This window comes from Vidua macroura, chromosome 6, assembly GCF_024509145.1.
Source record: "Vidua macroura isolate BioBank_ID:100142 chromosome 6, ASM2450914v1, whole genome shotgun sequence".
Taxonomy (NCBI): Eukaryota; Metazoa; Chordata; class Aves; order Passeriformes; family Viduidae; genus Vidua; species Vidua macroura.
The window spans coordinates 20221614-20248462 of record NC_071576.1 but is presented as its reverse complement, the minus strand read 5'-3'; the positions used below and the strand labels follow the sequence as shown (position 1 = coordinate 20248462).

The 26849-nt window shown below is 38.4% G+C and overlaps 1 protein-coding gene across 2 annotated transcripts; it reads right to left on the bottom strand.

The window, feature by feature from the left end:
* Window positions 1–328: 328 nt before the first annotated feature.
* On the bottom strand, window positions 329–26742 carry GTF2A1 (general transcription factor IIA subunit 1). Of its 2 annotated transcripts, none has more exons than XM_053981661.1 (9): window positions 26568–26742; window positions 19413–19514; window positions 17593–17797; window positions 15188–15252; window positions 12991–13066; window positions 11065–11198; window positions 9807–10127; window positions 7889–7978; window positions 329–4856 (listed from the first exon to the last, which is right to left on the bottom strand). In XM_053981661.1, exons 1-9 carry the CDS (start codon window positions 26595–26597, stop codon window positions 4749–4751), a joined length of 1131 nt encoding a protein of 376 aa, XP_053837636.1. In that variant the 5' UTR covers window positions 26598–26742; the 3' UTR covers window positions 329–4748. The 2 variants fall into 2 exon arrangements, with proteins under 2 accessions (XP_053837636.1, XP_053837637.1); XM_053981662.1 differs by lacking the exon at window positions 26568–26742 and adding an exon at window positions 25333–25351.
* Window positions 26743–26849: the final 107 nt, after the last annotated feature.

Genomic DNA, 26849 nt, shown 5'->3' with positions numbered 1-26849 from the left:
CTGTTCCAATGCACCTCAGGATACCACTCGCCTTAATACAAAGTTGTGTAACCAATCTTACCTCAACACCTAAGCCTTAGGTTACCACAGGGAGAAATCCTTAAACAAATATGCAAGTGTGGCCTCATGATCAAACCGTGAGTTTTGTTATAACATTGTGATGGTATTAAACAGAAAGTCTGCATGGCAAACTGAACAAGTAAGTGACAGTGAAATTACCTCCATGTGATGAAAATCAATTCAGAATCTTCAACATTATTATGGATAAGTAATAAGCCTCATATATGAAACAAATGCACATGCAAGATAGTAAATGAAGTGGCAAACATTTTTAAATAACATCTTTAATTAAAGTTTTTGCAAAGGCAAAATATTAAACTTAAAATAGGTCTTAGTACATCAAAATACTAAGTTCTCTAATCGTATTCCAAGCATGGCCTTTGAAACATAATATCCTGTATATCACAGAGGAGCAACCTTGATCTGCAATTGTACAGAATGAATTTTACAAACATAATAAATATATTTACCCCCTTACACATAACAGTATATGTACAACAGCAGTTGACAATAGTAGCTCAGAACAGCAAAAAAGGATAGTCCCCCACTCCATAATCTATTGGTACCCTATGCACTCTGGAACATGTCTCATTGGATGACTGTACATATAGCTAACCCAAGGTAGTTTTTCCTGTTTCAAAAAGCTCCTTTTTTTCCACAACATCTAATCCACCAAATAATAATTAAAAAACACACTGCATGAACTGCCTGAAAAAAGTAGACGACATGGAAACCAATGTACTGGTTTTTACACATTTCCCAACCAATCACAGCAATGGGAAAACGAGACTTTAAATGCCAGACACCAATACAGAACAATATGCAAGTTTCTTCATCTTGTATAGCCACTAATCTCAAAGTCTGAGAAGATCTCTAATATCAGATGGGGGTGCATGGGTGCTGTGGGATGGCACACAGTAAATCCCACGGTGCTGTGTAAGGCAGCCCAGTATCAATCCAGTGTGCGTTGCCCTAAAACCACTGTTCATTTCCTGGACATCTTATTGCATTCTATAAGGAAGCTTTTGCTTTGGGGGAAATTCTGGGGCAGGGGGCTTTATTGTTTTTAAAGGAGCTTTTACAAATTGAAGAGATTAAATCAATATGAACTTTAGTTAACAAGGTCTCTTAACTCCTTCACTGAAATTAAGAAATTTTGCTCTGGTAGTGTTATGTGGTAACTTAATTACTACTAACTGTCAAGAGGTGAAATTATTTTCACAGACTCAATGAAGTTTACTTCAACACTCCTAATTGTGCAGCAAAAAGATAAGAAAATATTTATTTTAAAAAAATCAGTTACATGACACAACATGTTTTTTGCTCTCTTCTAGAAAATGTGCTTCAGAATCACATATCAATCCTGGAAATAAACTCGGACCACAACTATCACTTTAAATAGTGTTGAGGAAACTGAATGATGTTTAAATATAAGTTGTGAGTACAATGCAGGAACAAGGAGTATGAAATCTCAAAGAAATATTGTTGCTAACCAGCAACTGAGGGGGAATAAAAACATATTTTATTTAAATAGTCCAATAAAGTTCCTTATGTGACTAAATTCTCTATTATCTCCTTAAAAGAAAACATTTAATTTTGTTTTCCACTTAGATGGTTTTAAATGATTGCACACACTAAAACCTAACAGACTTAGCGCAAAAAAGTTGCTTTTCTGATTGAAGCACTGCAGGAAATTTACTCTCTTAGTAATCATTGTCATACTGGCAAAACTGGTATTCTGCAAACTGAAAAGGCACAAGACTCAATTTTGCCCAGTTGCTCTACAAGTTTCCATCAGCCATCATGGTTATAATTCTGAAGTTATCTTCCCCATTTTCTTTCCATCATAAAAAAGGTGCTCCATTATCTGTGCAAATTTTAACATAAGACCTCTTGAAACCATTAATTGTTTCCATAATACTGAACTATTTAAATTGGGGGAAAAAAAAATCACTATTTCTAAGGGGGAAAAATCACTTATGAACATGGGAATCCCTTGCCCTCTGAAAGGAATGGTTTCTTTTGAACCTAATGAAATGGTCTGTTCAGTTATATAGTTAAAACCATGATTAAAAATTCAAGTATAATAATAAAATTAAGCAAACTACATTCTTACAGCAAGCTGCTACAATAAAATGAAATTAAAACATGCTTTTTGACTTAAAAAAAGGAACACTTGATGTAGCAATAAGAGCACAGTTTGGTATGTGCATGGTTTGACTGGCTTTCCCAAAACTTCACAGATATTTGTATTTGAAGACAAAACCTATCTGAAAAGCATACCATACAATTAGCTTGCAAGATGCTGTGCAAGTTCAGAAAGCTTCTAACATCCTTCAGAACAGACTAAGCTTAATTACCTTTAAAGTTCAGCTACCCCTTAAAATAGAGAGGCTATGCAGCTTCTAGTATATGTATGTGGGTGAGAAATATCACTAAGTTGTATGAAAACAAAGTGTTGTATAAGTAAACTGGGTTCCAATAGTATAAAAGGAATAGCTATAGCTAAAGGGATGTTTTTTCCTTTTATTGGTTTGGTTGTGCAGCGTTATGGGAATTTTTCTGAAGTTCACTACTTAAGACTTATTGGTAACAGACATGGAAAAAGTGAGGGAAGGAATTAGTTGGTATATTATTGATTTCCTTGCAGTTGTATATAGAAGTGTCAAAGTGGTAAAAAAATAAAATATCTGCGTTGTTCAGAAGAAAGCAAACACCAATCAGTCTGAGATACCTTGAAAGCCCCCAGGTAAAAATGCAGTCTAAATGATGATTCCACTACTGAAGAATCAATTAGAAGAATAATCAATTAACTTTTCATAAAGCTTATGAATGTAGACGGCTTTCTAACAACCATATGGCTCTAGACATAGCCTACAGGCAGTTTTAGTCATTATCAATGAGAGCACAGGTGTACAAAATCACAGCAATAAAAGCTTCTTTACAATTTGTTGTGATTTTTCTACATACTGCTGAGACTACAAATGCACTTGGAGGCAAGTGAGTCAGAGAATGAAAATTAAAGCAGTTGTTACATACTGCTGAAATACACTTGTGACTTTGGTAAATAATGTTTAAGATGTCTCGTTCTCAAGCAAAAAATAAAGTCAGAAATCATGTATGCTTCTCATGGTCTTACCTAATTCAGTAAAAAGTATCTTTGTTGTGTCCTTTTTTCATCATTTTTTCAAGCACCCAACAAAATGCAAAATTTTTTTGAAATGGTGAGCCACATGAACATTCCTTCCTCAACAGTTTCTGAAGTATAATGCCCATTCCCTCTCCTCGTTCAGAAGTAACTGCATTTCCAAAAGCAAGGTTTGCAAGAATGACCCTATGCAGAAGAAAAGTTCTTCAACTTCTGAGGTGAGAAAGGGAAGGAGGGGGGAATAACTTTGTTGCTTTTCACAAATTGAACACAAAAAAAAAAAAAAAAAACCAAACCCCAAACAAACTAACAATAAAAAAGGCAAGTGAAAAAGTGACTACACAAGGTTTAGTGCATCTGACTGCTTGATTTGCTGTTACCAAGACAGTCTAAAGATACTCTTAACAAAATTTGTGTTCTCAAAAGCTGTGCAGCTCTCTTCATGAAATTATATGCCATCTGGAAACTTTAGAGATTTTAACTGCTGAAGGTAATTTCTGGCTTTAGTTTTAGTAAAGCAGATCTTTGATTAAGAGTTGCAGCCAGGATGTTAGAATTTTTATGTGATTTTCTGTATTAAAATTTTAGTCATTCCTGTGGTCTGTTGAATTATTTGTGAGTGTCTGGACTACAAACACAGTAAGCAGGTAAAGGAATGCATCTACTATGGCATTACCTAGATATTGGATTCAAAAGGTCTTCAAAGCCTTTTAAAAAAGGGTTTTTGTTAAAAAAAATCAAGGGAAAGTTGTTTGTTTTAATTCAGTGATGCTGAACCACCACAAAACAGCAAGAATATCATTAACAAGTTAAGTAATCTGACTTTTATGGGGGATGAGGTGCTTCAAATTTGAAAAATGCAGCCCTAGATAAAACCTATCACATGAAATTAAAATAAATTTGAAACATAAATCATTTTATAATTGCTAGGAACAACAACCTGTTTATGGGGAATGGCATTGAAAACAACAAATAGATATAATAATTAATGAGCATATCAGAATTAAAAATATTTTCCTTATACAAGTTATTTAAAATTTAACACCTTAATTCTTACCCTTCTGTACAAAGCTTGCACGCGGTTTAAGTAAGATTCTGACCATCCTCACTACCAAAAGGAAGTGTTCAAAGCAAAGATTTGTACACACAATAAGCATTTTCAGATTAATAATCTATCAAAGGGAATAGTTCCTTCAATCAGTGGAAGAAGTATTTTAAAATCTTAAATCAAGGGCAGGGGGGACAAAGCCTTACATGCTAAATACCAGCTGTAGGTACCTGTATGTAGAATTGATAATTAAGGTATTCCTAACACACAAAACCAGCTCCCAGACAATGCTATAGCTGCTACAGTCCATGGCTTGCTCATCTGAAGTAGTGTCTTTGTTGCCACATTTTACCTTTGTTCCAATACTTTTGTTTATTTCTGATGTGCAGATACACATTTTGATTGGAGTATATATCCAAGTCTCAACGTTTCCTGCTTTAGTTTTGTTTTTTTCCTTTTACAGGGAGTTCTTTTGTTTTGTCTTTTAAAACTTCACCATTCTGCGTCCCCAATGGCTTTGGAAAATACATAATCTCTTCCATTAAGATTCATGATGCCATCTTTGAGATGAAATTTCCATTTGTTTTTACTTCTGTGAATCTAAAACCAGGGCAAAAAACATTAACCTATTACTCTGCATCAGAAATAGGTAATAATGCATAAACAAATTATAAGGGCAAGAAAAATAAAAGTAACTATTAGACATACATTACTAAATTATTAAAAATTACTGATTGCCACATCCAATCTTTCCTTAAACTCCTCCAGGGGCAACAACTCCACCACCTCCCTGGGCAACCCATTCCAATGTTTAAACAGCCCTTTATGTGAAGACATTCCTCCTGATGTCCAGCCAGTATGTTTAATTTAAAACTAAAGAAAATTGAACAAAATTCAGCTTAAAGGTACAGGAGTAAACTTTGGCAAAATTAAAAAAAAACCAAACCAACAAAACCCCCACCACCACATACTGTAAGCACAGAGCAGACTAATACCTGCCATCTATTAAAAACTGCATCTGAAAGACCAAAAGATCACCAGATACTCAAAGAAAGCAAAGACTTTTCAGAAAGCTGGAATGCTGTTCAAGAGGAAAGTTTATGATAAACTTTTGCAGATGGAACAAAGATGTAATTATAGACCAAAGATGGTCTAGAAGTAGTTAAAATTCTAAGAAAGTCATAAAACCAGGAAACCCTGCTGCATTTTTTCAATTTTTATCAAGCAGAGGAAGTCTCACCATCTACCATTAGTGCTGCAGAAATAGTAACATGGCACCAAACAGCTATGACCGTATCACTCAACCCATTATTTCTAGTACTGCTTGACCTGTTCTCACTTTAAGCTGGAAAAGAGACAGTCAGTGGCAAAAGTTAGTCAGCAAGTAAATGAACTAGGAAAGGCCTGGCTTATATACACTACTTGCCCTACTGAATAGCATTCCACAAAAATCCCTCACCAGAAGCATTTGAGCTGCCATGAGGTTAGAAGGAAGGCCCTCAGATGAATAACTGAATAAAGATGAGAAAAAATAGGTAAGAACACAGTTTCTACAGCAAAATTAGTTCATTCCAGTGAAACTGTGCTGGTTGGAGTCCACACAGTTGAAGATCTTACTAAGGATCTGAAATATGACAAAACGTACTGATGCTACAAAAAAACTAGTTACTGAAGAGCTGCAGAACGATGTTACTGCCCTAACTCATTGTGTAAGAAAACAATGGTGGCATTCAAGGCATACAAAGATAGTAACAATGGGAAAAAAATCAATTTCTATTTACACAGACAATAAAAGTAGTGGGTTTGAACTAACAATTCCAAGTCAGGAACGAGATTCCAATGTTCCAACACTTTCTCATGAGAATATCAGCTCTGTGTCCAGTGGGGCCAAAAATATACTCCAACTAATGCAGAACATTGCTAGACCAGCAAATAAATTCAAGTGCAACCTGTGCTCCTCCCTAAACCTTATCTACCCTTACAAGATACAGAAAAATCAAACAGATCTGCAGAATGAAAGTAAGAGCCATTTGAATCAGGTACAAATAACAAAGTGCAGCTCTGATTTCAAAGACATGACTGAGGAGGGTTACGATCGTCTGCAGTATCATAAACAGCACCAAGAAAGCAAAAAAGAAAAGGCTCTTTAGAACTAGGAAGTATCATATGAAACTAATGGGTTTAAAAAGAAGATGATCCTCCACACATCACACAATACATCTACAAAACTTCTTATCATAAGGCAAAATTTTCAAGGATTCAAAAATAATCAAATTGATTTCTAATAAGTAGAGGAAAAAATCCTCTGCTGACCATTTGAGAAGGCAGCACTTTCTCTTCCTCAAGAGACAGTTCACAAAAGTATGGTAAAAAGCCCTACATGACCATTGCTACATGTCTGTTCTTGTCTCATAGCTCCAGAAGCATCCACCACCAGCTGATGCAGGACACTGGGCAGGTGGGAACTGCTCAGATCTAAGCTGATCCCATGTATTTTAGTGGCAAACTGAATAATGATTTCTTGAAAAGAGATGGAGTCCTTTCAGAGTATGTGGCACTGGAAGTCAATGATGGACACTGTACCAAGTTCCCATTCCTAACTTCTAAGAGGGTGAGGATTTCAGAGTAGTTCCTGTTGCTCAGTTTCAGCAGCTCCCAATGAGCTTTTCTACCTGCTGTTCTGAGGTCCCTCACTATTCCTTACAAATTGCCTCAAAACAGTTTTGATTACAGTCTAGAGGAGACAGATGGCTAGGATGTAGGTCTTAAATTCTGTGTTGAATCTGATGGCAAGTTTAAACAGAGTCTGGGCATAACTGAAGACTTGCTGACCCAGCCATTCTTTGCAACATAGGAGCTTATTCAACAAGCTTACAGCTTTCCCTCCCCCTGCTTTAAGAAGGATCCCTATTCATTGCAGCCCAATTTACCAAGTACAGGAGAAGGGGAAAAAAAAAGAAATCCACATCAAATAATCTCTGTACTACCTCAGCCAAAAGATTCTGATATCGTCTAGACACATTTTAAAAGTTTCCAGGACAGATGAATCCTTGCCTATTCCAGGGAAAATATGATCCACTGCAATGACTAAATTCTTGCAAGACAGTTCAGCAGAATTTAAAGCAAAACAAGCACAAGCATTCCACACTGCCATTTGATATAGCACAACACATAGCACAGAAAGAGCATTCTCCTCTGATAACTATCTTATCATCCAGAAAAGATACTTTTAGTGATGAAGGAACAGCTTTCCACAAATCTAAATCCTGAGAACTACTTTTCCTGTTTATAGCCACAATAAATGTACAAACTTAACAATAGTTCACCTCTCCTGGTCCCAGAAGACTGCCCTTTTATTAAAGGCAGTCTTTAATAAAAAACAAAAAGACACTATGAAGAAAAATAAAATGTGGCCAGATTTTTCTAAGCTTTATCTACTACCAAGTTTAGTACACACATGGTACACAAACCTGTTTTAAAAACAATAGGTAATTCTTACATTTCCATTCACATTATAGTCTGTCTATATCTACCTGTACTTAACAATTACAAAGACACTACTTAAAAATTATAATTTGATAGTATGAACAGAGAAGGTAAAACTCTTGGGATTGTTTTCTGTAGAGATTTACCTTATCATACTGGCACACAACAACATTTTCTGTATCAAAAAGTTCTTGTCCTTCCTCATCACTCACATCATCTTCACTGTTCAGAGGCTCCTGAAAGAAACACATGCAAAAAGCTGTGATGGTTGGCAAGATTAGAACTGTTACTTGGATTATTAACATGAGGCTACAGTGTTGTCTTTGAACTACAGGACCCAAAATGCAGTTAAGGTGGGCAACATTAGGCTTTCCAACAGAGTGCTGATGCTTCCTACCCTCCCATCCTGAGAAGATGCTCTTATAAATTTTAGTCTGGAACTTCAATGTCCAGGCCAGATTCTAAGCACTGCAGCCTTCTGTCACCACAACTATTCCACTCTTGCTCCTTCACTGTAAATGTTCATGCAAAAGTAAGCACGTTTTCGTTTTTATAAATCATCTAAGCAGTGGAAAGGTGACATCAAATGTCAATAAGCCATGAAGTTGTATTTTTAAGGGCACATAAGGAGTGATTTGACCGTAAAAATAAAACTCCATGTCTTATTCACATTTGATGTACCAAAACTGAAAACAAACCTCAATATAAATAATATTATGTGAATAATAAACACTTCAACAGCTAAAACAATCACAAATGAACACAGGACAACTAATATACTTCCAACTATATAAGCAAAATGGAGGAGATGCTAGTGAAAGAAGAAGGTGTACTAGAGGTCCTAATTCCATTCAAAGCAATGCTATGTTTAACTGAGTTCAAAATTTTTAAGGAAGTGATTCACTCAACGTATCTACTGGGGAGCAAAGGAAGCAAAAAAAGGATTTCTGACATGTTGATAATGAAATCTTGGCATACAAAAAATTCCCTCCAGAATGTTAGCATTAATGTCAAGGAACACTTAATATTTAAGAATGATGACTTATACTTAATAAGGCAACTATTAAAACATTCAAACTGACATCAGTGCTTTTCCATATAATGGTGATGTGAACCCAACGTGTAATTTGTAACAGGAAAATAGTGTTAAGACACTACCGTAAAAGTACTACAGAAAATCTGATTATTTACAAGTTTTACCTGCGTATCTTGCATGGGTGATTACACACTGTGTATTACCATTCATACTGGCATTTTAAATGAAAACTAAAATAATTGGAAAGGCTGTAGAGAAGTTTGGAAGCAATCTGGGAGTTTAAAATGCATCTTAGGGACAGATTTAGGGAGCACCAAGCTTCCTGTCTGAGACTAAGTACTTTTAACTTAGTAGTATTTCCCCACCCTCTACCCATTTTATACAATTTCTTATTCTTTTTGGTGCAACACACCAAAACTCAGGAAGAACCACTGGCTGAAGTCCAAAACCAAGCCAACTCAAAGACAAAATTAAGCACATACTATTAAGAATAGTATGTCTGTTCCTGTTTCCTTATTTCATTAAATCAAGGTAAGATGTGTTTCTAGAAGATGCTTTATAATCAAATTTGAGTTCTCAAGCTTGCTCCTGTGTAACAAAAAGCAATGGAACAGCCAATGAGATTCAGGTAGACCACATCTCTTGGTCCCATCACTGAACCAAATGCTGCTCTCCTCTTTGTCTTAGCACCCTGCTTTTGCACACACTTGGTCCCAAGCAGAGTTGACTATTTCTGTTTGCTCATGAAGGTTATACGACTTCATGACTAACCTCTCCACAACACCAAAAATATTCCTATTGAAATGTTTAAATGGTGTTGGTCGCAGCTAATTTTTGCTGTGTCCCCCATACTCTCCCCAGCTGCACTGCACCATTTCCACAACTTCAATATGGAAATGAACAATCTGAAGTACAAGGGTAGAAGTTATCTTCTCAAAATCACTGAAGTAATTGTATTATTTGATATAGACAGTTTTCTTTAAAATACCAACAAAAAAATTGAAACACAACCATAACATTAAGTTTACCTCTTCAACTTGGCCATCTTCACCCCCATCTTTTTCTTTCTCTTCCTCCTCATCATCATCGTACTCTTCTTCCTCATCATCCTCTTCTTCAGACGATGTGTCCCCTGTTCCATCCACTTGGAGAACAAGTGGTGCTTGTGGTTGTGCCTGTTGTTGCTGTGGCTGCTGCTGACCAGCTGCAGGAATCTGTGCTTGAGCTGGTGTAGGGGCAGCCACTGTTGTAGGTATAACTTGAGTTTTGTTTCCTGTAAACAGGATCTGCTGAGGCTGAATAATCACTCCTGTCTGCTGGGAAAGCCCTCCAGGGAGAGGCGTCAAAACCTGATGGAATATCATTGTAAGTACTGCAGCTATTAATGTGACAGACTACCACATCACAGACTCAAAGGAAACAATTAAAGCATATCAATCTGACTTGAACTAATTACAGAAGAGTTACAAATAATCCACCTGTATCAGGAACATAAATTTTAATCACATACCTTCTTGCACTACTTGTTAATTTTCTGCATTTTGTATTGCTAAATTTAAGAAAAAATTTTAAGTCTATCCATTCTGAAACACGAGCACTACAACCACACCCGAGTTCCAAACACACCATTGGAATGTTTTAATTCAAGTAAAAGATTATTTTTAAAATCTTCTTCATAAAAAAAATGAATCTCTTCAGAAATTGTTAGTCATTCTTCAACTGTAGAACTGTGACACAATGACAATGTGATTTTGCTGAATTCAATGCTAACATGGTCTGGACACACAGCTGACCTTATAGATGAACAACAATCTTTCTAAAACATTGTAGTCACTGCTAAAATAACCAACGAGTGTCAGTATTAGGTATTTTGTTCTGCATGTTATGTGACTCAGAATAATTTCAAATTAATTTAAAAGTACATAGACTAGGATTATGCACATAATATAACTCATCAGAAGATGCACAAAAGAAATTTTAAACTGCAGCCAGTCAATATCTGGCAAGAATAAAAGTGACATTGAAAACAACATTTTAAGATTGTTCATCAAATAAAAACAAACCACAAAAAAAAACAAAAACAAAAAACCCAAACAAACAAAAAAAACCACCAACAAAAAAAACCCACCAAACAACAAACCCCTGCCACACTTGACAGAACTTCCTCTTTTTTTTAATTATACTGTTTCTGAGTTTGTGGTCTAGTTCACAAAAATACAAGCCCCTTTAGTAATTACTATTATGGTTTCTTCTTCCAAGTGTACCCATTCAAAAAATCTCCTTTACCTGCTGAATAACAGGTGCTTGTACTCCACCAGGCTGCATTTGGGGTATAACCTGCTGCTGTAGAACCACTGGCTGCTGTGGTTGAATAATATACTGAGCTCCATTTGCAGTTCTAACTACTTGGAGGATCTGGCCTGTAGTAAAGTAAGTATCAAATTAATCAAATGTACAAGTTCACTTTTAAAATTATCTTAGTTTAGAAGCTTGTTTCCTGGAAGAATACCAATGGCAATTGAAAGAGAGAAATATTAAAATTCTTCACTTTCATCAGTGAAAAGACAGTACGCAGTTACAGCTGTGCCAGAAACAAAGAATACAGTTGTTTACTATCTAAACAAAATCATGAGGTATGCAATCAAAAAAGAAATTTACTTTTGCAGGCCACAGACTAATCCTTTAACACAGCACAGTATTTTAGATAATAGCTCCCATTTATGAGTATACCTCCTGTTTTAAAAGATAGATTTTACAGCTGGAAAGACAAATTATTGTAAACCAAAACAGAAGTGCAGACATCCACAATATAAAAATTCTATCCACTACTAACACCATGATATTTCCAGGGTCCTGTGAAATTATGCCCTTTCCTCAGAATTTTTCCCTTCTGATTGCCACATTGCAAGAAACTCCTCTGTCCATAACTTTCTTTACAGTATTATTTGCAGGTGTTTTTGGAAAAAAAAAATCTATCCTTACACTTATTGTCCACATCTCCTTTCTGTTCCCACAATGCCTGAACTTGATTTCCTTTTGTTATCCTTTAGCTTTAGCATTTTATACCCTTCATCACTTAACAAAATACATCCAAGACATAAACACACACAAATAGCCTGAAATTCTGAAAAGTAAGAGCTAACATACACTCCAACATTAGTTTTTCACATTTCTTATCAGAAAGGTGGAATAAGAGGAGAGAAGAAGTTAAATTAGATAATCCTGAACTTTATACATTTCCCTCAGATGGATTTCCTGTTATCTCTTCACAGTAAAATGCAAAGCCTTATTTACATAAACAGATAAATGTATCTGAAAGAAGGGACTTCCCCAGCCCTAGTCTAAGAAATTACTATAAATGTTCGAAACTGAAGTATTACTACAAAAGTAACAAATGAATGCTGCAGATTATTCTGTGCCTTAACAAACATAGATGTGCTTCCTTAAAACTGAGAAGATTTTTAGAAGAGCTGCACATTTAAGTTTTACTTCAATTATATACCATTAAACATTATCGTGTTTAAAACAGGAGGGTTAAGCCCCAGGTGATCCTGAGCATAGTTCCACCAGCAAAAGCAGCAACTAGATCTAGAAAATGAGATTTCCTAGGCATTTCTTTACTTCCTGTGCAGTATAGATCTATAATCAGATTTATAAAATCAACATAATATGAAAGTACATGAAATATCAGATATGCTGCTCATCAAAGTAACATTTAATTATACTCTAAATGATTGGTGTAACAGTATTTAGAAAACTATAAATATGAAATAAACGAGCATTGCTAGCAAAGTTAGAAATTCCATTTTGCATGCTTAGCAGGTACAAAAAACCTTAGGACATTACTCTTCTGAAGTCAGAGAAGTAGTGATCCTGCTTTCATAGTACCTCAGTACCTGAGCTTGGATCATGCATCACAAAGCTCAGAAATACACAAAGGGGAAAGACAGCAACACCAATCCCTGTGCAACTTAGAACTTCTCTAAGTGGGAAAAACTTAGATTCTAACCTATACCACCATTAGGGCAGAGCCACAAGCTTCCTAAGAAAGTTGGTCTGCAAAAAGTGCAGGAACCAAGTAAAGAGACTGCACTACCTTGTTATGGATTCCCAGATCCTGCTTTTTAGCAGGAAATAACAAGTAAGGCCCAGAATGCTTCCCTATTAAACCCCCTTGAAACTATAGCTTGTTCTCAATATTAAGAGAGTTACCTGAATTTGTAAGTATCTGCTGAACTGGAGTAACACCAGCGGGGAGAGCCAATGTAGCTGCAGTGGCTGCAGCACTCTGAAATACAGGAAAAGTGTTTTAACCACAAATGTAATATTGACAGTATTTCATCTCACAACACACTGCCTGAACATACCTAACTTTTTATTGCTATCTACAGTGTTTGCACACAAGTTCCTGCAGCTATTAAAACACAGACATTTCAACTGTACATATAAAAATTATTTTATTTTCCTTCTCTAATAGTAAGAAGACTGAAGCAAAATCACTAAATATCACACCCTAATGCAGCTCCATGTGGTTTCTTGGTTTATGTGAAAACTCAGCAGATAAACCTCTGTCTTCTCTGCTGATCTATTAAAACAGCACAACACTGCACTGCTCATATGGCAACTTTAGTTACACTTTTTCAAAGCAGTTAAGGCTATGGGCCTACAAATCTGAAGGAACATAAGGTACTGACTGAAACAACAATTACGTTCACCTGTCTTGTTTTCACAAGGCATAGTAATCAGGTTTGCACTCTTCTTCATTCTGTAAGTGATTTGCATGTCAGGTCCCACATCACACCTCTCCTCTGAGTGAACCTACACCTACTGTGTACTGACTGTTCACAGAATGACTGATTTCTTCTCTCAAGACAGCTGGCTCAAAGATAAAGTGGAACTATCAATGAGTAATGATTTGAACCCACAGGGAAACAGAATTCCAACACAGTTATGGGAGCTCCAAACACAAAAACCTGTATAAAGTCCTTAACTTGCAGAGGATGATGGACTTCTCTAGAGGCCTCTCCAATTCAAGGGTCCAACTTCAGCTGCCAAGGCAAAGCCTCCCTTCCCCTACTATAAAGGAACCATGGCCAATTATTGTTACTGAAAGGATTTAAACTTCATTACTCGGTAGAGTGCATATTTCCTGTTTAGAAGAAACAGGATCTCCCCACACTGTCTAGTCAATATAATAGCTACATTTCCTAAGATTGCGTATCATCACTCAAAACTAAAATATGCTTGTATGCAACCTCACCTCCCAGACAAATACAGGTGAATGAACTCTCATTAATCTCTGCCTTCCAAAATACTCAGTCTGTCAGATCCACTCTTTCATATCAACTCATGTTTCTAATAAACAATTATTTCCAAACTGATTGTAACACTTTACTGAACAGTAGTTCTCTGTGGTATACAAAGCATCAACATTTTGACAGTAGTAGAATTTAAAAAGCTCGGCATACTCTTTTTCTTCTATACCCTGAGATAACTGAGACAGGACAAAAACATATTTAACTGTTGAATTTGTAAAGTTACAAATCCCATTGAAATGGTTGTCAAAGGTAAGAAAAAGGTGAATGTTTATGTGCTCTTGGCTTGTGGTTAAATCATGCTATTTAAGTAACAAAGTTATTTTCTGTAACAAGATCAGCAGGTAATGGAGAAGTAAGAGAAGGCTGCTCCAGCTTCAAAACTTGTTGCATCATGAAACTTTGCTTCATGGGCTTTTACCACAGAAGTGGTAAGAATGTAATGAATTCTGGTCATACTACACATATTAAACTTATATTAGGAGTTGTCCTCAAAGCTTTGCAAACAACTTATTTTTCTTTATATTAAGCCAGGGCCTTTAAAGCAAGATAAGATAAGCAATATTAACCTCTAGAGATACAGACTGCAAGAAAACTGTACATGACCAGACTCAGTTCTATATGTTGTTATCTAATTAGCGAATTGAATTAATGTGACCAGCAAAGATCTATGTGAAATGCTGAATCATCTCTCATTTAACATAAACTTGAGTTTCAGCATATTTAATACTTTTTCCTGCATCTAGAGAATACATTATGCTTGCATCAGTTAATGGTGGTGTACTGGTATATGAGCATATCATCATGGAGATCCATACCAGCAGTATTCCAATTCCTGATTTTGGAAAAGTTTTGGTTAAATATATTTAAGCAGAGGATCAAAGTAAGGCCCAGATTTGTCAGAAGAACTGAAGTTATAGATTACTGTTCCTAGACTGTAAGTGCAGCAGCAAAACTCAGAAAGGTGGCAGATAGGTTTACCAGTGTGTCCTAAATTACTTTTAAGCACCTGATGACTAACAGAAATTTGTATTTACTATTTAGTCAAAACAATTTACATAATGACAGTGTAAGCCTGTATAAACTTCTCTTACCATGCCTGATGCATTCATATGTGGTATCAGCTTGGAATCTGGCACAATAACCTGCTGCTGAGGTGCTAGAAACGAAAAAAACCAGCATTTAATGAAAAATATACAATCTACCCAAATAACATCCAAGCTGGAGTAACTTAGAAAGATTATTACCCAAACGTCAGCTGAGCTTCATCACAAAAACAAATAGCAGTCTCTGGTCTTAGTAAGTTTTACTATCAAGACAATATTCAACAGCAGCTCTGAGGGGGGATATGACTACTTTGCCTTTACAGATCTTATTTCAAGGGCTTCAGTTACCTATTCTGTATCTAGGTAAAGCAAGATTGAAAATGTATTTCTGAAATTAAAGGTATTAGTGAGATGTTGATTAAATTTATGATGCCCAGTATCAGAATTCTTCAAAAACAAAAAGAGTTAACTCTTAAAATAGACTTAAGCAAGAATTATTCCAAGATGAAGAGTAACAGGATGCTGCAGTTAGCCTGAGCTATGCACAGTCAGCATAGCTTTAAGTTCATCTTAACTGTCTTTGTAATGCACCAGAAGCAGATGAAACGTTATAAACCACCTCTCCCACACAACAATGCAGTTTTGGTGTGCTTAAAGGAAGGCGATAGCTAAACTATACAACAACCTGTTGATCATCTGGAAGTGCACATGGCTAAGTCTATGGAACAAGCAGGTTGCCACTGCTATTTCAGTGACAGTAAACTTCAAAGTGACAGAGAAATTTGAATTAATTTATCATTGACAAACTATTCTCCATCTAATCCTTCAAACAAACGACACTTGAGAATACTAGGAATAAGAGTTTCTGGAAAAGATTCTAGGGTAGGAAGCCTCAAAACCTGTACAGAGATCTGAGGGCATCTCCATCTTTCAGGGAAATGAAGGAGGCCAAAAGACTAAGGAAATCTCATGAACCTGGGCCAGGACCACAGAAAGGACAGCAGGAATCACCAGGTCGATCATCCTGTTCTGTCCCTGGGAAGAACTACTATACCATCTCCACAATGGAACAGGGAAGTCACGTAATTCAGAAAACTGCATCTCTGTGATGGAAGTGCTTTGATATCCTAATTACCTTTAGTCTCTGTGCTGTCATTTAGTTGTAAGCCGCAACACTGGGCAACAATGAATCAGCTTGAAGTGAGTTACCACGGGCAGGATCTTGCCTCCCCCATGAGCACAGGGAACGAGCTCCATGTTCCATGCAGGGAACGCGGGCCAGCGGAGTCGCGGCCGCTCCGCGAAGCGGCCGCCAGAGGGCGCGGTGAGCGGCCGCCCCCAGGGAGGCCCCCAGCCTTTGCAGCCATCGTGTTTATTGAGAGGCTTAAAATTATTAGTCTTAAAATTATTTAAATCCCAACACACAAAACTGATTTAGATCTAGCCAAAATAAAAAGTACTATAAGAAGAAAACAAGCAACCAACAGCCATCTTTCCCTCCCTATCAAAAAAGTGCCCCAAACCAACGGCAAAAATGACAACCAAATGACATAATGGAAAAATTGATCAGAACATTAGTTCTATACTGAGTTCAACTCTATACTGAGTTGAATACACAATGGTTGGGTTTTGGATGGTTTTGGGGGGAGACAGTGAAGGACATCAACTCATATCTATCTTTCATGCCTATGACAACATAGGTTTTCTGATCCATGAAATCAGACAAGATGACTGAAGCCTGTGACTACCACAGATAAATATTTTGTCACAAATTTAATACACTGAAAACTCCATCAAGCTTTTCATAGGTGGCAGATATGTTTACTTAGCATATATGCAGTAAAATCCAGTAGTATTTATCTCAGTTTTCAAATGAAATTATAATTGCTGAAAAAAATTTTCATTAAATAATTAATGAACACATAAGACAGCTATTACAAGAAACAATACCGTTACGCCTAGCTAAAATATACCTTGTACATCTACATCTACACAATGTGCAATCTTTTAAAGTAAAAAAAAAAAATCTACATATACTCAGACTATTATACAAGTTTTTTCGTGTCCTAGCATTGAGTTATGCTAACCAATAAGGTTTTTTGAAATAATTTGCTCCCAATGACATTACCACCTCATGACTGAAGTGTCAGCTGCTTATGTATATTGGCTTGAACTTAGAGCTGCTAATGGAATTTTGAAAGTTGTGCATTCTGAAAGCATGTTATGCTACAGAAGACCAAGAGAAGAATCCAGCTTTTTCAAAATCTTCTAAAGAATATGACTTAAAACACAAAACACTTTTCACTCAGCTTTCTTGACCCATTGAATAGAGGCTGACTAGAAAGGCAGAAAGTTAACCACCGGACAAGCATCCAGCCCTAGATTTAGAATATGCTAAGAAGCTGGACTAACTTCAGAGTGCTTTGCCAGAGTGTTTAGAGATTAAGTCTGACCTTGCTGAGATGCTGGAATAAGGACCTGTTGTGGCTGAGACTGCTGCTGCACAGTCTGCTGTGGCTGAGGTGTGTGATGATGGTGGTGATGATGCTGCTGTTGCTGCTGCTGCTGTTGCTGTTGTTGCACCTGCAATAAAAGCTGTTGCTCTTCTGAATGGAAGCCATCTACAGCCTTAGACTGCATCAGCTTGTTCTCCCACAGCTAGTTTGGAAAAAAAAAAACAAAACTGTGTATAACTTTTACTCTACAGGATTTGCAACAATATAATGACAGTACTTCAAAACTGAGTTCCACACCTTATTTTGTGCAAAAAGCCCAAAATGCCTTCAGGCAGATACAGACAAAAGATAACTCCACAGAGTTAAGAAAAGGAATTAAATACCCCTTTTCAACCCAAGATTAAACTTTAACATCCTTTTTTTCTTCCAAGTGTGGAAGATTCACAACAACCCTAATAGAAGCATGAATTGAGATAAACTGGTAACTTTAAGTAAGACTTCAAGTTTTCCATTTCCTTATATTCCTTCTTTCTTACCTCTTTAAAGTAATTTTTTGTTACAGTTTTCCTCAAGCCATTTCTTCTTGGAACGCCTCAATAGAAGTTGCTTAAAGACTACTGCCTCCTACAACAGAAGCTACCAGTAGACCTAAGATAATGCCTCTCTACAATCATTTGTACAGTTTCTGTCACAGTATCAAATTCAGCTTCTCCAGCCCCATGGTTCTGTATGTCAGCTGACATGTCTCCAAAGGACAGACACAGATGCAAAAAAGCAGCTCTTGTAAAAAGAGCAACATAAGTATTCTGTAATACACAGAGTCTAAAAGACTACAGGCACCCAGGACTTGTGATTTCAAAATCTGCTTAGGGCTCCCCTCCTCTTCAATACTTCATTTTCCTTCTTGTCTTTTTCCTCATTAATTTTTTCTGACATCATTTGCAGAATACATCTGTGACACAAATACCATAGCACATTTTTTATAGCTCTCACTGTGTTTCCACCAAAACAGGTCATGGTCTCATGGGAAAAGACTTCGCCTGTTTCTGTCTAGTCAAATTCAAAATTTGTTTCCCACTCCATCCATTTTTTAATACTTCAAAAATATTGTGAATGTGGGACACCATGCTCACTGAAGAAGAGGAGATAAAAAGTCATCTACTTTCCCAGTTTCATTTCTTTTTGCTGTTTTGTTTTGCCTTTTTTCCCCCTGCTATTTCCCTTCCCCATTGAAAGGCTTTTTTACTCCTGAAGAATTTGAAGAAAGCTATAGGACACCCATTAGAGCTCAGGTTAACATCCTGCCTTGATTTTGGACCTCTGATTCAAACCCACTCCATGTAAAACAATTCTGAATCAGGCAAGAGTAATGCATACAGTGTGACTTATTATGTACCAACCCCCCAAAAGACAACACTTTTGAAACCACAAAGCATACATGCAGAATTCTGACAATGCAACTCTTCTTCAGAAAGACAAAAACATCAAGCAGTGCAAGCATTTTATTTTTCCTGCAGAGAAACACTAAGAACTATGTGTCTCTAAAATAAACATATTTTTCCCTTTTTTAAAGATGCAGTGTTTGGGGGATCAAAGTAACACTGCATTCAGATGACTGCTGTCAGATTAGGAAAATAGCAGGGTGAGCAGATCTACCTATACAACAGTGCAATTTAAATGATATGGGGTTACAGATATGCAGATTACAGTGTTTAATTAACTAAAAATTAGTATTTCTACTGTGAACAACAGTAGCCAGATTTGGAAACTAATTGCTGTATTGGTCTTTTAAAAAGAACTTTTTAAGTTCAACTTACTGTTTTGAGTTCCATGAGAACTTGTTCATCCACTCCTTCATCCAGAAAAACTTCTCTGACATCATTAATGACATCTTCAATTACAGACCTGTACAATTTAGGCTTTAAAAAAAACCCAGTAACTAGTCAGCACTGTTTTGAAAAAAATCTGTCACTTTAATATAAACTAAGATTTCCCCCCACAAAAAATTGCATTTCAGAATACACCACATGTTTCCAAGTGACTGAAATATCCAGGAAGGTATAAATCAGCAAGAACAGTTCAAACAAGGTGAAATGGGAAGGGACTGCTCACGACATTCTGTGACATAACTACAGCACAAGAGCTGTCAAGCAATGAAGAGTATAATTTAAAACAGAGACAAGGAGATTGTTTTCCATTCAGATAATTTGTTTTCTGCTTGAAAATGTAGATCCTAAACACACAAAAATGCTGAGATGTGTGCAAAATGCATGAAAGAACATTCAAAGTTTGAAAGTATATTAAAGACAGGAAAAGAAACTTGTTAGTACTTGCACCAAGTATGGCTCAGAATGATCTTGAGCTGAAAAACACTGAAGACTCAAAAAACTGGAAGGATTCACGTGAATGTCCTGTTCTTCCTTACATACATGTTTTCAGAAACTCCTTAAGACAGGATACCAGGTTAGACAGACTTCTGTTTTCAATCACTACTTATGCTTTTACATTTTGAATTTTTCACGGGGAAATACTAAAAATATGTTATTATTACACTGCTTTCACATGTAAACTATCAAAAAAGTAAACTGTCAGTTCACTTTAGGTTGCCAAAAGAGGTTCTGGAGCCTCCATTCCTGCAGACACTCAAAAGCCATCTGGACATCATTCTGGGCTCTAGTTGGCCCTGCCTGTGCAAGAAGACCTCCAGAGGTCCCTTCCAACCTCAACCATTATGTGAATTTTAAAATGAAGGTACACTTCAAAATAGAGAATGTACACACTTAACACTATCAATTAAAGCACAACATTTAATCCATAGACTACACAAGAACTGTACTATGCACATGCTATACCTTTTAAATAGTAAACCTCAGACCTGTTTTTGTATGTATGAACCTCAATGGAATTTTGGCTAGGCTTAAATATCTCTGCTATCTAATTGCAAGGCAGCACTAAAAGCTGTACATTATGGTTGATAATCTTGCAGCCTGTGAACCACATATATTTCACTGCCCAAGGCTGCTACCTGGGCTGCAAGTACACCAATTTTAAACTATCAGAAAGCAGCCACAACCTTCTCTGAACAGTCATTCTCCTCAGCCCCACTGCCTAACTCCCTTAAGCAATAAATCCTGACTGATGCCACACACATCAGATATGTTGTATATATGGAAAACAATCATCCTGTACAGGTGCAGTGGGTTTGGCACTCCAGGAAATCTGCACCCAACACAAGCACATAGTCCAGAGGTGTGAGAACTACACAAATTTACTTAATGCATTGAAGCATTTATTTTATGCACAGACATTTTCTTAATGCATTCCAGAAGCATTGAATTTGTTGCAGACATGCTAAAAATTGTATTTCACATGTTATGGAATTGTTATACCTAAATTATGGAATAATGTAGGTAAAATAGTAGCCCATGATTTACTAATCCAGGGAAAATCTGAGTGGTCAATAAGCACAAAAAAGAAGCTGAATATCTTTACTTTTAGATATAGGGGGGGAAAATAAAACTTAAGAAAAATCCATAAAGATTACAAGGGAATAAAAGAACATATCTGAAACCTGATGGCTGCTTAGTGCATTATGCCCTTACTGTTTAAAAAAGCTCTGCACTGGGGTATGCTCAAGTTATTTTTTTATGTTCTTTTTATTTTATTTACAACCCCAGCCCCTTCACCCAAAAAAGAAAAAGTACAAAAATAAACCAAATTAAAAAAAAAATCCCAACAAGACCAAACATACCACTCTATGTTATTTATCACATTTTAGCTTTAAAACATGCTGCTGCAAATCAAGTAGCTGAAATGTTACCATTCATCCTTTTATTACTGGTCTTTCAAAAAAATACCAAAAAATCAAACCCACTAAAAATTTCTGGCTTCAAATAAGTTTGTCATCCTTGACATCTACATTTACAGCACCTATGTCCACAACTTAATTTCTCAAAAAAACCCCAAAACATACCATAGTGCATGCTCTCTTATCCAGGTTTGAAATACTGCATTAACTGAGCTTATAAACATTGAAACAGACTTTCAAAGCCAGACTTCTCTTGAGTGCTAGTATTTTAAATCTGTGTAGTAAATCAGAAATACCGAACACCATTAACAGGACTATTGTTCCACTTAATTCATAACATGCAAAAGGACATTCTATTTAATAACATTAAGTCCCATAATTTCTATAATTAAACAAATTGCATGAAGCTTATACAATTCAACTAGCATGGAAATACTACTTGACCTATTCCATATATTGTTCCTTATTACATTAAAAGCATCTGTTCCTTAATGCCAAAACCACATTCTGCAAATAAATATGCTTAACCTCAAGCATGTAAGTTACTTTATTTAAGTCAAGAGAACTACCTGTATGCCTAAAATTACAATCAAAATTCCTGCAGGATGGAGGGTGCATTTTCTCCTTTAATCCTCCTATCCCTAAATTATCTATTAAGTCTACTTCTCTAATAAATTTTACACAAACAGGCCCCAATAATTTCCACCAGCAGTTACTTCCTCCTATCTCCACAGTCAGGTATTTTTGTAAGGTTTATTCACAAAGCCTTCTGAGCCTATAAAGCCCTAGAACATTCAGATACAACAAACTGACTCCACAGCCCAACAGCCTGGTTGGGAATTTCCTTTTTTCTCTACATAGGTAAGAGATAAACCAAATTCAAGCAGTTACTGGTTCCTAGTGTCCAGCATTAGCTTAGCAAGTCTTCAGAAAGGCAGATTAAGAGCAGATGTTCACTCTGCCATTGCTGACACAGGATCCATGTGCATTACTTCCAACAGCTCAAGCAAGCAGGTAAGTGCCCCGAAGAGGACAGCCCTGCAGGGCTGGAGTGAGCTGGGTGCTGTGTGGGTTAACCAGCCCATTAGCAATCTGTACATAGATGTGTCCCTCTGCATGAGCCTCACAGTGCATTGGATCTCAAAATAGGTCAGGATTTTCAGACTGGTTCTAATCACAGAGTAATATACATGACACACTCATGGCTCTGTGATTCGGAGGAAGAAAAGAGAAAACAAAACATTTGCATGCTTATAATGAAACGATGTCTGTCTGATTTTACCTATACACATTTACATAATACTCAGAAATAGCCTGTCCAGTTGAAATTCTCATTTGTACACTCTTACTAAACATCCAGCCTAGATGGAACATCTCATCTCCCACATTAAGGGCAGCAATGCCTTCAAGAGACATTCACAGTGGAATTCTGAAGAGTATCACAGAATGTTCTTTTCCTACCTCAAAAGAGGCATATCCAGTAAAATTACAAAACAGTCATAAGTTCCAGACTTTAAAAGAAAGCACACTGTACTGTTTTCAACATACACTAAGTGTTAGCTTTAAGCACTATTTATATGATGCTGAAGTTGTTTATATAAGCCATCTAAGAGTCTGAGGTTGAACAACAAAACTATTTGCATACAATGCTTACTCAAAAAATGAACACGGTAATGCAATTACTGAATCATCTAAAGATCGCATAGTAGGTGTGCTTTCCACTAAGTTTCTGCATTCAGTCAGAGAAAACAATGTGAACAAATGAAAACTTTAAAGATTGCTATTAAAATAATTGTGCTTTCATCTGGTTTATATTAAAGTGCCTCCCTCATAAAGAGTACATTGCTGTAAATGTCAAGCGCTTTTAAGAGCAAAATACTTAAATCACTCTTCAATAAACACTATTCCAAGCACTTACTACAGATTAAAGACAACAATTAAAATTCCTAATTTATTAGATATAACCACAAACACATAGAAGAGATCTGGAATCTACTATTTCCCCTTCCAGGAACATAAGGGAATGATTATATTTTACTTTCTCTGTGCATCTTGAAAAGAAAACTCTTGAGTATGGTGACACTGCTACACACACACTCCAAATCCAGGAGCAACCAGCAAGCTATTTTAAGAAATGCCACATGCCTTTGGGGGCTTACACTTCCTACATTCCTTCCACTTCAAGGGTACAAAACCTGCAATCCTCTGTAATTATCACAACACTTGGGATTTCAGCAATTTGGGTTTCCAATAACCAAGACGTTATGGAGAGACAGACCACGTGCTCTGTACATTTGACAACAGTTTGTTCCTGGTTGCCTCTGCAGCTCTCTCTGAAACACTGCTAATCTTTCTCCCTGCCGTGCAATTACCACTGTAAGCTGGCCACAGGTAGCCAGCAGAGAACACTGTAAAGGTAACTACTTCTAGTCACAATTACATCGAAGATGTGCATAAAAAAAAGTAACATATATAATCTACATTGCAAGCATTAAGATTTGAGCTTTTTCTATGTTGTTGTGGACTTTTACAAATATATTACCTTTATCACCCATAAAATCTTATACTGTATATAACTGTTAACATCTAATATTTATCCTTTATTACAGAGAACAGAGTTCAGATTTGCAATTCAGCAATTCAGATTTGATCAGATGCTGAGGTGATGCCACTGACACGTTAGGCTTCTAGTCCAGCTTCCTAAAGTCACATGGTTGCAGCATTTCAAAATGTTCCTACTCATCTTTGGCAACCCTTGGGTAAGTAATATATTTCTTGCTACTAAATAAGACCCAACTTAACAAAATTGTACGATTTTACTACTCAACTGAAAATTAACCTAAAGCATACCTATCTGAAGTAGGCTCATTTTAAACTTGGCTTTTACTATTCCAAACACTAACACCTTTCAAAAGAACTTCCAGTACAGAAATATATTGAAAGAAAGCAAGTCTTAGTAAATTGCCGACTCAAAAATATTTACAAGTCCTCTGGAGATTATTCAACATATGTATTTTTTTGCTATTCAATACTACCTTGGTCAAGAAAGAGAGGAAAAACCTCTAGTTTACTACACAGAAATAAAACCTTTTCTTACAATAAAGACACAAATCAATAAGTTCATAAACAGAAGGACTGTTCATAAATAGAAGTTCATAAACTGAAGAAGATTCAGATCACACACATTCAATATGCATCCTGCTGAGTAACTGCCCTCTGTGTAACAGCTGACTAATTTCCTAAAATTTTCTGATACAAAAGCTGACAAAATATCAAATCAAAAATGTTTCCTTGCAATTGCATAAGCCTAACTCACAAGCAGGTCTCTAACGCTTCAGATTAGGAAAAGAAAATGAAGACACTTTGCATTTTCTTTTGTATATTTCGTAGTAGACCAAATACTGTAATGAAACTAAGTAGCGAAAATTCCAAAACCACTGCTCTGCCTGGAATGCAATAAAATATTTGTACACTTTAGGCACCAGAAACACACATAGATCATTGAGCAGCATCTGCAGCCCATGACCCACCCATAAAACTTGAATATTAACTTCACTTTTGGGGAGACAGCTGTAGTCAGACCTTGGCAAAGCGCCATAAAATAAATTCCACAACTCTCCTTGATACACTGGGTAAGAACCGTTTAAACACTCTTTTCCCCACGAAGCAGAACAGCTACTTTGAAGACTTTACAGGAGCACAGGAACGTGTGCGAGCTGTACGCCAAGGACAAAAAACCCCAAACCCTAAATAAACAAAAAATCCCACAGCAAAACCCAAAACCGACCAAGCAAAATAAATTAAAAAAAAAAAAAAAAAAGGTAAAGGGTAGAACAGATTCAAACGTAGGAGCAGATGAAAACTGTCTTTGTGCAATGCGTAGAAGCAAAAGAAAGCCCATTTACACGGGCTAGCAGACACCCTCGCACCCGCAAAGCACCACCGCTCCGCAGCCCGGTGGCGACGGGGACGGCGGCGCGGAGGGAAGAGAAACCGATGGCGAAGGCCGGTCGGGATCCGAGGGACAAGCCGCCCGTCTCCCAGCCTCCGCCGCGGACGCATGCACCTCCCAGCCCGCGCTCCGCGGCTCGCTCCCTATTTAAAGGCTGATGTGGTGTTTAAATGGAGAGGCGGTGACGTGGGGCTGGAAAGCACCTTCCCATCCTAGCAGAGTCTATATTAGAGAGCGGCAATAGCGCTATATAAACAGGGCAGCCACAGGGAGGAGGAACACAAGGAGCAGGGAGGCAGAAAGGCAGGGGGAAGCCATGATGGATCTGAGAGCCACAAACAAGGGGGCCGAGCCCGCCGCCGGGACGCCGGGTTTGTCTCCTCCAGCGCTTCGGGGCGGGGGTCGCGGCCGGGGGCGCGCCGGGGAGCGGAGCGGCGGCCGGGGGGGGCTCGGTGGCAGCGCAGGTCTGTGTGACTGCTTGTTGCAAACCTCTGTGAGTACAAGTGCAGCAGCGAGCCACCCGCCAAGGTGCAGAAAGCACGAGAAGGGAACGGGGGAGAGGTCTGGGTTTTTTTTTTTCTTCTTTTTTTTTTTTTTTTTTTTTCATTCTCTCTTTTTAAAATAAATACTGCCTCGCTCGCCAGAGTTGAGGGCATTCACTCGGCTTAGCCGATCCGGCCGGAGTGGGATAAGTGCTTTTCAACCATCGTCTCCTTCTTACAAAGCAACATAAAATGGCTCCAGCGGAGGCCAGGCGGGCTTCCCCGACACCGCAAAACCGAAACCTGGTTCGGGCACCCCTTCCCCTCGTCTCGGGGCGGGCGTTAGCGCCCGCGCTCCTCCAGCTCTCGCCCCTTCCCCGGGCGCCTCCCGCCGGCGGCGGCGGCGGCGCCCCCCGCCCGACGGCCCTTCCTTCCCTTCCCCGCCGGACCCCCGGCCTCCCCGCGGGGCCGCCCCCGGGCCGCCGCCCCGCGCCCCCACCGCTCCTCTCCCGCCGCCTCTGTCCCCGCCGCCGGGCGCCACAAGTTGGCCGCCGCCGCGGGGGCGAGGCTGCCCCGCGCCCCCCGCCGCCCCTGCCCGCCGGGGGGCCGGGACCGCCCGAGGCGGGCGGCGGGAGGGAAGGGAGTGCGGGGGAGGGGGCGGCGGGCCCCGCCGGCCACCTCCGCCCGCGCTGCCCCCGGGGCCCCCCTCGCCCCCCGACCCGGTCCTTACCACGGGGTTTGTGTTAGTCGAGCTCGCCATGTCCCGAGCCCCCCGGGACGCCCCCAACCGCGGGGGGGGGAGTCGCCCCTAAAACAATAAACCTGCCCGGCTGCGTCCCCCCAGCGCCCGCGCGTTCCGCCCCGGCTCACGGGCGGCCCCGCGGCCTGTGCCGGGCTCGCTCGCGGCCCCGGGGCTGCAGCCGCCGCGCTGCCGCCTCGCCCCTTTATATAGCGCGAGTCGAGCGCTGCGCGAGCGGCCGGCGAGCGGGGGACGCGGGCGGGGGGGCGCGAG